The sequence below is a fragment of the Haliaeetus albicilla genome, chromosome 4 (genome assembly GCF_947461875.1).
Source record: "Haliaeetus albicilla chromosome 4, bHalAlb1.1, whole genome shotgun sequence".
NCBI classification, from domain to species: Eukaryota; Metazoa; Chordata; class Aves; order Accipitriformes; family Accipitridae; genus Haliaeetus; species Haliaeetus albicilla.
In genome coordinates, this window is record NC_091486.1 from 51,972,788 (window position 1) to 51,984,919 (window position 12,132).

At 37.9% G+C, this 12,132-nt stretch overlaps 1 protein-coding gene across 3 annotated transcripts in view; it reads right to left on the reverse strand.

Annotated features, from left to right (window-relative positions):
• LOC104317736 (cyclin-dependent kinase 11B) overlaps positions 1-12,132 on the reverse strand; it is a 34,715-nt gene that overhangs the window by 3,580 nt on the left and 19,003 nt on the right. For 2 of the 3 annotated variants that reach the window (XM_069782701.1, XM_069782692.1), the window contains 13 exons: positions 11,805-11,943; positions 11,100-11,230; positions 9,791-9,913; positions 8,522-8,617; positions 7,708-7,836; positions 6,844-6,909; positions 6,079-6,254; positions 5,229-5,319; positions 3,447-3,568; positions 2,996-3,101; positions 2,251-2,372; positions 1,222-1,329; positions 109-225 (listed from right to left, as the gene is read on the reverse strand). In XM_069782701.1, the coding sequence (XP_069638802.1) occupies positions 109-225; positions 1,222-1,329; positions 2,251-2,372; positions 2,996-3,101; positions 3,447-3,568; positions 5,229-5,319; positions 6,079-6,254; positions 6,844-6,909; positions 7,708-7,836; positions 8,522-8,617; positions 9,791-9,913; positions 11,100-11,230; positions 11,805-11,943 (1,526 nt within the window). The remainder of the gene's footprint in view (positions 1-108; positions 226-1,221; positions 1,330-2,250; positions 2,373-2,995; positions 3,102-3,446; positions 3,569-5,228; positions 5,320-6,078; positions 6,255-6,843; positions 6,910-7,707; positions 7,837-8,521; positions 8,618-9,790; positions 9,914-11,099; positions 11,231-11,804; positions 11,944-12,132) is intronic. The other variant, XM_069782693.1, reaches the window with a different exon arrangement.

The window sequence follows — 12,132 nt, forward strand, 5'->3', positions numbered from 1 at the left end:
ATTAAGGCTGAGTCTCCGTCAAAGAGCAATAAGCGCTTTTAGTTTCTTACTACTCTAATTTACCTGTCTCTAAAACTAGTCAGAATGCAAAGGCGTTAAAAAAATTACCTTAAAAACTTTGTTAATCTGGTCAATTTCTGACTTCCCTGGAAACAGCGGTTTCTGCGTTAACAGCTCTCCAAATATACACCCTACCGACCACATGTCTATCGCCGTTGAATATTCCTGAAAAGAAGGAATATATTATATCTTATAAAATCAGTAAGATACTTTAACCGAGTTGTCTGGGGGGAGTGGGGTGGTGGTAGTGTTGTTTTGGTTTGGGGTTTTATTTGGGGTTTGGTTTAGTTTGTTTTATTTTCTTCAGGATTCTACCACTCTGAACAGAACACATACAGTCATTCCAATACCCAAGGCACAGGTCTCAACTGTATTTAAAAGTTAGTATTACTGTGAATTATGAGTAATACTCATATACACAAATACTTCAGGATGAAACGTGCAAGTCTCCACAATGCTGCTTTTCTTTTTCACTCCCAGAGCATCACAATTAGCAAAGCATTCTAACTTGCACTCTCTTTCACAGAGATCCTTAGCCCTTAGTTTGCCACAACAGCAAGCTCAGGTTACAGGCACAAAACCTGGTCTCCACAGTACACCTCTTCTCTTAAACGCAGCCATACAAAAACATCTTTGAAAGGTAGCATATGGCTTCTTTTACCTTTGCACTCATTTATTTTGGTAGCAGTAGAATATTTTTTTTCCAGCATGGTCCTTGTCACGGAAGCCCTACAGAACCCTACTGATTTCATCCAGATTTCAGTTATGAGACAGGTAATCAGTAGGGAACATTGCCAGAATGTTGCCAATACCTTGTTCTGCTCCTAGGTGTCACAAATTTTAAACTAAGGTTAAGAAAAAATAAAAATCCAGCCGCTTAAGATGACAGTGACAGTTTGCACCAATCCATGAGAAGTCCAGCAGCACTACCACATCAGCATTCTAAAGGAGAAAAACTCAATCTATCACCCACCTTCTGTCTGTGGAAGATGGAAACTTTTTAGCTGTGTTATTAGGAAAAATAATACTAAAGATTTAGAATTTCTACCTCTAAATCAATATAAAGAATCAAGCATACTCATACTTTGTTTATAAATTATAAAATAAAGTTAGTCTGAAGAGTCATTCCTCTAGCAGCCAGAGGGACAAGGAGAAACGTACCTTAGCTCCAAGCAGCAGCTCTGGAGCCCTGTACCAAAGCGTCACAACCACTGGCGTGTAAGGCTTCAGCGGAGATCCGTATTCTCGGGCTAGTCCAAAATCTCCAACCTAAATGAAAACTGGTAATCAGCAATATTTCCAACATTGACCATACCATTTACTATCAGTGCCAGTACACGTTGGCCATGTTGGCTATTGCAAGCCTTCCAGCCTTCACAAATAGCCACACAGAATACACTGTTTCTCATGCACCTCCTTTGTCTTTTTTCCACTCAAGGGAAAACATTTCTCCCTTCCTGAAGCCAAGTAGGAGTTCCCGTTATTGACAGAAAGCTTATATGGCAGGGGAAAACAAAACAAAACACAACAATAGATGGTAACTTCAACTTCGCAAGCAAGAAAAAAAATTCAAAGTCCAGTTTGCCTGAGAAAGGGAAAGGCTAAAAATTTAAATGTTATGTCCTGATCTTATTATTACTGCTTTTCTCTTAGATTTTTTGTAAGAAGTCAGTGAAAGGTTAGATAGATTTTTAAAGTATGCAAGTTTTTTAAAAGATGTTTTCTTTGTAAAGAGAATCTCCATCTCCACCAGTAACTCTATAGTTCAGCACTACTACAGAGATTTATATTCTTTATTAAGCCTTACAATCTCTCAAGTTGAAAGAGCAATCCTAGTTCAAACACTACATTGCTGATATAGAAAAAGTAAATGACACTGCCATGCATATGGTACACTGCATCACCAGGAAGAGAACAGGGTTCAGGCTTCTAATCACGCTATAAAGAATTCAGTATTCACTAGACCATGCTTATTTGTCACGTCCTAACACAAATCTTACAGCTGTGGCAAGGCAGCCTCTTTAATAGTAATGTTCACTCTTTCGGAACTGTATGTTTTACCAGCCACATCTCATACCTCTTAAAGATTAATGCACAGCATTCTATCCAGCCCTTGACATAGCTATAATACAGTGTAATTCTGCAATACAAGCTTTTTCATAAGTGTGGTATATTTAATGTAATTCTTACTTTTAAAATGCCTGAATGACTGAGCAACAAGTTGGAAGTTTTCAAGTCTCGGTGAAGTATCCAATTGTCGTGAAGATGCTTGACTCCTCGCAGTAACTGAATCATCAAGGTTTTCACTTCACCTGAAATGATAAAAAGAAGCCAAATGCATTTAAGAGAATAAATCTTTATAATTTTTTGTTTGTTTGTTTGTAGAACAGGGAAGGGGCAGGGGGAAGAAAGAGATGTCAAGTTAAAAGCACAGTATAGACTGCACCATAAAAATACGTCATGGAACAAGAGCAGTTAAACCTAGAGAGCTGCCAATAAAACAAAAATTAATTTGGATAGCTGGAACGCATCCAAATAATACTCAGAAATTAATGCCTCTCAAAAACATAGAAAGCAGCCAAAATTAAAACCCAGTGTTTCTTTTTCAGTTTAGCACAGGGGAAACTCCCTCAATTTCACACCTGAACCTCCACTTCACCCTAAGCATGCAAACTGGATTCATCAGCCAAGTATCACTACGAATATCAGCACTCCCAGCCTACGATCCTCTCTTGGCTTGTGTCAATAAAATCAGACCGAACAGAGAAAAAGCAATGAAGTCTCTGTTCCAAAGAACAGTCATAGGACATTCCAAGGCAATACACATCACCATACAAAGCTAGTTCTCTGATGTCAGTACAGCCCAAAGACACTGAGGTTTGTGTTGGCCAGTTTTCCAGTTTTGAGAATTATAGAAGACTATGGCAAACAGTACCTGGTAGAAATGGTTGCTTCATTGTTTCCATCAGACTCTTGAGATCGTGTTCTACGTAGTTCATTACAATATAGATTTTATCCATATTGCTACCTACAACAATTTCCTAAAACACAGAAACAAATGATCAAAACAAGCATGCAGTATTTAAAAAGCATGCAAAAATGAATTTTAGAAATTTACTGGCAAGAGAATAAATGGAGCCTGACAGTGGTAAAATCCATAGAAAATGTTATTTTTCTATGGAAAAAAACCCAAACCCAGATCATTTTTGCAAAACATCAGATTATGTAGGGACAAGTAATGTCTATATAGTTTTACAGGTAATATACAACTGTTTACAGAAACCAGCTCTGCTACAAATGCTAACACTTTTATAAGGCATTTTAAAAGCCAAGAGGCAGTATTTCAAGAACAAAAATGCTTTTGAAATAGAAGATTGTGGCCTTACTCTGACAGTGACAATATTTAGATGTTGTGCTTTCAGAATAGTATTTATTTCTCTCAGAGAAGTAATGGGAAAGCCTTCCTTTTCCTTTTCCATTTTCAGTCGCTTCAGAGCCACAATTTCATCTGCAAAGAAAACAGAATTATTAACTGCAGATTTCCCAACACATAGCTAATAAAATACATGTCAAGAGGTCCCACAGTCTTCTGTCACTAATTTAATTTATTTGAATGAAAACTGTTACTCAAGACATTATATTGAACCAAGAAGCAGTCAGTCTCACATTAGCAAAGTAAAAACAAACCCCCCCCACCACCACCACCAAAAGATTGCCAAGTTTAAAGAATAAAATCCAAAACAACAATCCAAAAGCTGCATCACAGATTTTAGTGTAGTGTATTCCAGCTCTCCTGGGAAGAAACTAAAGAAAAAGTATATTTAACTCTAAACTTCTCACCACAGTTAGGAAGATAAGACAGCAGACAGAAATGCCTCAAATGCAGTTATGCAGTTTACCTCTGTTTAAAGACCCAACCTGAAAACCAAGGTGCTACTCAAAACATTACTGAAGTGAATCATTTAAATACATCTGGTTTTTGCATGATACTGTGAAATAATGGTTATGTCAGCCTCAGAGCAGGCCTCAAGACAGAGAAGGAAAATTAAAACAAGCTCATGGTAGTTGTCCAGTAAACAAGTGAACTCAGAGAAACCACAATGCCAGCTGTATATTTCCACTCCCCAAAGGAGACCAAATGGTCATATTTTTCTGAAATAAACAGAGGAACCAGAATTTAAACCTGTCACCAAAATCACAGCTTGTCGTTGGAACCTGAGAATAACCCTAATTTCTGTCTAGGTCTGCTTTGGAACATAGTTCTTTTCACAGGCTCTCTTCGCCTTCTGCCAACTCTATTTAAAACTGCAAATATTTAATTTACTGTGCTACAGTTCCCCTTGAAAATGAGCAGCTTGTATTGCTAGTGATGGCAACATTACAGGGAAACCGAGGTCAGAGCCAAAAGAGCAGATCATACCTTGCTGTGCATTATCTTTTTCCAGAAAAAAAAAAAAAAAAAAAAAAAAAAAGAAGTGCTGCACTAATATCACTATCTTTGTTAAACTGTCAAAGCAAGTATTTCTTTCACTTGAAGAATCACTATGGAAGAGGGACATACAAATGACTTATCATTGGCTTTTGTACCATTCATAGGAAATGCAACAATTTCTTCAAGATGCTTGCCATTACAAACCAAATAAGCAAAGAGATTGAGTTTTAAAAATATTAAATCCACTTGTATACACAAGAAGTGGTCTTCTGAGAAGGAGATCTAAAAATGAAGAGTGACGTTTCTTTCTACAACAAAATACTGCAGTATATACTCACTGCACACCAGCCGCTGCTTTTATGAATTCTCTAACTGGTAGCTGTGCTTACAGTGACGCCTGGTGGAACGCTTTTATCAAATTTTGAAAACCTCCAACCCAGTAACTATCTACAGCAGATCTTAAGCCAGAAATAACTGCCTTTTGAGTCAGAAACTGAAACCGTGTTCGTTGTTCTACGTCACCATGGCCAATACAGAGATTACTTGTGAACTCAAAGAGCTGGAAGTGAAGCCTTTATGTCAAAGTCCACATCCTATTAAAAAGCATAGATTATTCTTAATAAAGAAGTATTTTAGACAGTTTTTGTTCATCAATGAAAAATGCAGAACTGTAATTTGCATACAACTGCAGCCCTAAATACCATGAAGATAACAATTGCAGACCGCTTATACTAACCAGTCTTCTTGTCTTTTGCTCTGTACACTACACCATACGTTCCTTCTTCAATCCTGTTCAAACACTGAAATTCCTCCACGCTACGACATCCCTGAAAAAACAGGAAGACAGACAACATTTACTCCTCCAGCATCTGGGGGAGGGTTTTGCTTTTTTTTTTTTTTTTTTTAAGATGACATACGGTAAACGTCAGCAACTTCACAGGAATAGTTAAAATTTACCAAGATAATTTAACAATATGGCTACACCATGTAAGAAAGGGATCTTTGGGATTTATTTTTACTTGGATCTCTAAAGGAATCCTGGACAGAGCCTGTGTCTTAGTAGGCTAAGTAAATTATTTCACAAACTCTTCACTCATTCACTTTTACACAGAATAAACTGAAATTTCTGCCACAACGGCAAAGGCGGCAACTCAGCACCTTAGACTGATACCTTTCACATAGTTCAATTAATAAGAATATGCTTTCTCTTCGTGTTTCTACACTTTGCTATTGGCTACAAAAAGAATAACCACCCATCAGTTTATTTTCACGTTAACAAAACTCTTCTCTCAAGTATCTATTTTCAGCTAGCAATACCAAGATATCGGAGTATCAAATGTAGTATTACATTCTTATCTATATCTAAAAGAGTAATCTCATTTTTTTCTCCAGGCACATTCCTTCCTTGTCAAAAAAAGACAGCAGTATTTCACACAGAAATGTGTACTTTGTGACACTGAGTCAGCAAGGCATATTCTGCCCATAAAACATCTCGTGCACAAATATGTTTTTATGATGTTAACAAAGCAGCTAGGGAAATCCATTCGCCCGTGATATTCTCAAGCATCCTTTAAGTGATCCTCTACCTGAAGCGCAGGAAGATACTTAGGAAGCTCTTGTTTCAATTCAATGGGGGAGGAAGCTGGTGAGTCAGGAATATAGTCTCCTTCTGTCATTGCATTGGAATGAGGGGTACCCTCCCCTACTTCCTCCTCTTCTACTTCGCTTCCTGCTGAATCTCGGTCAAACCTTGACTCTGTAACTTTAAAAGTCAGAATCAGTTGTGGAAAGAGGGAGCCGTCTGGAACAATTAAGTTCAGCTTTAGACAAGTAAGGGTAGTGAAACACTGATCACCACACACGAGATCTTATGCAATATAAGTTACTGTAACAGAAAAGATCAATGAGAAGCCTAATTTCTCCTCTTTGCAGAGATGATGCTTTCAAGAACTTTCCAGTCATGTGTGTACAATTTCCAATGTTAAATACAGCATGTCATAAAAATAAATCTTTACACTAACAGAATGAAAGAGAAAACTGACCTAGTCTATCTCATTCTGATTGCAAAGCTTTTTTGATGAGAGGACAGGACAAGAGACCCAAATGAAAAAGAAGGAAACATTAGCTCAGTAGAGTAGGATCTGATTTTCTCTAAACATAGACCCTGCGACAGATTTCAAGGAATTTCTGATTCTGACATGAGAATGGCCAAATATACGATGCTTTAGAATGACAGCAGAACTGTAACAAGAAATACATTTAAAATATTTCTAAATATTTGTAGAAATAGATTTTTTGGCTGCAAAAGTTCAGCAAAACACTTCTTTAAATATTCAGTATTTGCATTGTACCAACTGGGATGTGGTTTCCATTTTCCCGTTCTTCCTCTTCACTCATCTCTTCTTCGCTCACCTCTTCTGCAAAACAGAATCAAGTTCAACTGAATAAAAACACTTCTGTAGTTCCTTGTAAGGCAGATCACTACTGACATGCTTTGCCAACTTGCCAGGCCTTCTTTGCTATCTAATTAGTGACCTCATACTCCTGTTTCACTTGGAAAGCAAATGCTTCCCCTAACACAACAGAACTGCAACCTTTCAGCTTCCAACAGGGAATAATACAATTCTTATCAATTATCTGGGAATTTGGGGATGGGGGCAGGTGAATAAATTAAATCAGGAAACTTATGAATATTTGCTTATTAACTGTAATTGATTTTAAAGAAAAATACCCAGCCATCAGAGCATGCTTTTAATTACAAGAATGGCTGCAAGTAGATTTACTAAACCCTTTTTTATGTTCATTTACTTGTATTGGCATGAAAAAAAATCTGAAATTTGCAACTGAAAAGAAGTCAAAGCGACAGAGACAAGTGTATTTCACCACCCCCCAAATAAGTGCAGAATTGTTCTCTACAGAACACATTTGTTGTGTTACAAAATTACTTAACCTGTTAGCCTTACACCGTTTAGAAAACTGAAAGCCATTTTTGTCTTCCTAATCTGGCTTCTTAGACGAGTAATTAGTATTACCTCTATATAAAACGATATGAATATGACTTGTACTTGTTTTTTTTCTTTTTAGTTATCTTGACCTGTGAGGTCTCAGCCTATCCTAGACTAAGAGAAAAGGAAAATGTTCAAACAAAACAATACAGAATGAGAAACAAAAAAAATCATAACACACCGTTCTAGAACCTGCTTTACGTTACTCACCAGCTGACTGCTCAGACACTTCCTCAGAATTGCTTCCCGTCTCCTCCTCCTCCTCCTCTTCCTCTCCCTCTTCCTCAGAACCTTCACTGCTAGACTCTTCTTCCTCTTCTTCTGAGCCTGATCCAGATTCTGTACAGGAATAATCAAACACATAACTAAGCAGGCACACGCTCTAACAACAGTGTTTCCTCAACAGACAACTGTACAATTGTCGTGGTTTAACCCCAGCCAGCAACTAAGCACCATGCAGCCGCTCACTCACTCCCCCCGCCCCGCCCAGTGGGATGGGGGAGAAAAATCGGGAAGAGAAGTAAAACTTATGGGTTGAGATAAGAATGGTTTAATACAACAGAAAAGAAGAAACTAATAACGATAATGATAACACTAATAAAATGACAGCAGTAATAATAAAAGGATTGGAATATACAAATGATGCACAGTGCAATTGCTCACCACCCGCTGACTGATGCCCAGTTAATCCTGCCCCCACTCCCCCCAGTTTATACACTAGACATGACATCCCATGGTATGGAATACCCCGTTGGCCACTTTGGGTCAGCTGCCCTGTCTGTGTCCCATCCCAACTTCTCGTGCCCCTCCAGCTTTCTTGCTAGCTGGGCATGAGAAGCTGAAAAATCCTTGACTTTAGTCTAAACACTACTGAGCAACAACTGAAAACATCAGTGTTATCAACATTCTTCTCATACTGAACTCAAAACATAGCACTGTACCAGCTACTAGGAAGACAATTAATTCTATCCCAGTTGAAACCAGGACAACAATTAATTACATCTACTAAATTGCATTTAGTCACCTGATGAAGACTCTGCCGAGCTGGTTTTTCTCTCACTGTCGCTGATGTCTTGCAAGTCTGAAAGAGGATCTCTCTCTTCCGGTTTCTCTTCTTTTACTGTTGGAGACCATCCAAATTAAAAACAGGGTGCTGACTGAATATCACTTCTACTTATAAGACTCTGAATACCCAGATAACTGCTTTACTTTCTCTGGTCATTAAATTGGTGCTAAACATCCTGTATTGGAAATACAGAGCGCTAAAAAAAAAATTTCACACTCTGCTCAAAAGACAAACAACTTTTCTGAATTGCAGTGGTGCAGGATCAACAGCCAAAACTGTGGAATACTGACCTTTTGTTTTTTCAAACATGATATATGCCTAAAGCCCCTCTAAGTGTAATTAAAAAAAAGGTAAAAGTAACATGGTAACAAGTATCACCACAACACAGTCTCACTAATGGGTGTGCATACAGCGCTTACTGTCAGTTCCTACTATTCTAATGCAGTCCCTCTGGACCACCATGAAATAGCATGCGTGAATACCTGTTGATAGATTAGACAGCACCTTCACAGGACGTACTGCCTGCCTCCACCTGGCATTTCAGCTGATTATATTCTGCAATCAGCTTACTTGAAATAGTTACACTTATTTTTACCACTACACACATTAACGAGGCAGACACAGAGCTTTTCTTCTTTAAACAAAGACACTTTTATGACAATTGTGCAAGTTCTCTACTCACAGTTAGGACCTTCTAGGCATGGGAAGGACCATTTTCTGGCTTAGAAAACAAAATGCTGCCTTAAGCCTTCATTTTCTTCTACCAGATAACAATAACCAGTGATGCTTCAACTATATTGATCCATGTAAGGTAACTTTTTAAGGTAGCTTAGTTCCTAATAATAAATCCAACTGGAGCTAGTGTAAACAATCTCTTTTTAATCTGCAAGGGAATTAAACTACAAAATTTTAAAACCGCAGTCAGCTACTTCTTTCATCATTGAATGAAGTAACTCACTTTGAAACTTTTTAAATTACTTCTCCTACTACTAAAAAGGAAAGATTCATTCAATTTGTCACTTGCACAATCACGTGCAAAACCAGCATTGCTTTAGAAAAGTACCTATGTATATGTCCATGAGTATTCCAGAGTTATGCCACCATGGCTGAAGCGGACAATACTTTCAGAGTACCAGGGATATAAGTTTACTACTAAAAATTAAACGCTACCCAAGAACAGCTCCTCCTAGCCCCCAGGCAAAGATATTATAAAGTGGCAAATGCTACCTGGTTTCCTGCTCTCTCCTTGCTCAAGCTTGTCTCTTTGCTGTCGTAATGGGCTGCGACTCCAGGGTCTCATTTTTACTTTGTCTCCATATTCTTCCCTCACTGTTCTATGGTGTGCAGAAACTTGTGAAAACAAAACCGGAAGAAATTGTTACATCTCCCTGCCCTAATTAGAATACTTCTCTGTCTGCCACAACCACCTGCTTTGTATACTTCTCATTTTTCCTTACAAACTAAAGGGTAATGGGAAGGAGTGGAAGTGGAATCTAACTATATGTAGGAGAATAAAGGACTATGATTTACCTCATGCACAATAAAATATGGGTTTGTACTACTTAGAGAAAGATGCTGCCATACTTGGGAAACAGAAGCAAGATGCCCTATGTACTACACAATAAACAGCCTGAAACTAAGGCATTAATGCCAGAGAGAGAAGTGGACAGACCAGGAAGATACATGAAGGAATAAAACCAGCTAAGGTTTAGAAGGAGCTGACAGAACACTTAGAGCAACAAAAATAACTAAAATGAAACGCTAGATAGAGCAATATCAGCATAAATACCAAGCACAAAAAGGAGCTGTTCCATATGAGCTGAACTAGAAAGACTAGCAATAAATATGGCTGCTTCTGCTACTCTTGAACAACCTTTGTCACCTGATCACAAGAATGGGCTCTGACTTTTACCTCTCAAAGCTGGGACAAACAGAGATCCTTTAACCAAAATGATCTGAATTTAGATTGCAAGTATCTGATATGCTATGAGGGAAAGTGAGGGTTCATGTGTAGAATTTAATTTAAATTGCTCAGTTATCAGATCTTCCCCACTCAACTCTCACTACAGCCTTTTTCATGGTTGGAGTACTTACACGATCTCTCTCCCTCCCTTGGCAATCTATTTCCCAAAATCCTTAAAACACTTAATTTTAAGATTTCAATCTCTATTAATTGGATTAGACTCAGCCAAAGAGCTCAGAAGCGACTGGGATCATGATGGATACACATGCACGCACAGAGACAATGTCAATTACGTAAATCTTGTTTCTACAGGAAACCAGACTAACCGAAAGAGGCAAAGAAAGACTTACTGATTAATGAATATGCCGTGATGTTTAAGGCATATGACATTAGTTTATTTCCCCATGTAAAACTTGATAGATTTTTTAATTCCCTCCCACGTAGAAGGCCCCCCAGCTTTAATTTTCTTAAATTCTGGCACTGACCTAAGTAAAAAAATGCTTTCTACACCTCCATTCCACCATTGTGTCAGCAGACAGTAAGGCCAAACAACATTTATACACAGATAGTTACCTTCTCTTCTGGCTTCCCGTTCCTTACGTCTTTCTTCAGCTCGCCTTTCTCGTTCTTTTTGCTCCCTTTGTTCTTTTTGCTGCTCTCTAATTTTTCTCTCTCGTTCTCGCTCAAGTTGCTCCAGACGATCTCTAGAAAAGAATTATTTTTTGTTACGTTACAGTTCACTACAAATTCAGCTTATGAAGTAAAGGAAAACTGTTTTGCTATAACAAACTACAGGGCCATTCAATTTCATTAGCAACAATACCACTGACTGTATATTAGTGAAAAACATACATAGCTTTTCAGCCGATCCTTTAAAAACAGCATTTCAAAGACAAAGACCATAAGCTCTAAAACACATGAGCTTCTCCACCCTTATTAGGGTTTAAGCAGAAATTAAGCAAGTTCAGTTAATAAATCCCAATACTATGCAAATCTGGTTCACGCTTTTTTTTTTTCATTACAGTAAAACACTGGCAATGAATTCACCTAGAAACATCTGTTGTAACGAAGCCACTTACAAAAGGTAATTAAAGTCAACAACACATTCTCATTAGACGACACGTTCACAAGTACATGGCACTGGCATTAGACCTGACAAGGTTTTGCTCTAAATTTTTTTTGTCATTTCAAAACAATGAAAAGTCAGAGACAGATTTAGAGAAATAAGCTGTTCAACTCTTTGTTGGTTTGTCACAGGGGAAGGAGGGATGGATGTACCTCTCCCTCCTGGAATGCTCCCTTGCCATTTCTCTCCGTTTCTGTCTTTCCCATTCACGACGGGCTTTATCCTGCTCTTCTCTATGTCTCTTCCTACGCTCATGTTCCCGTTCTTTCTCTTTCACTCTGGCATGTTTCCCTAAACAAACAAAAATTAATTTTGGAGTGTTACTATTCAAAATACTTCATGCTCCTATTTTTAAAAAGCAAAACTAGAAAGGATGAAACTTATGGTAACCTATTTTCATGTTTTCTGTTATTAAGAAATTCTTAACGGAAAAATCCCTAATCTGAAAGGGTGTTGGAAAATTAGAAGAGTGTAAGATCT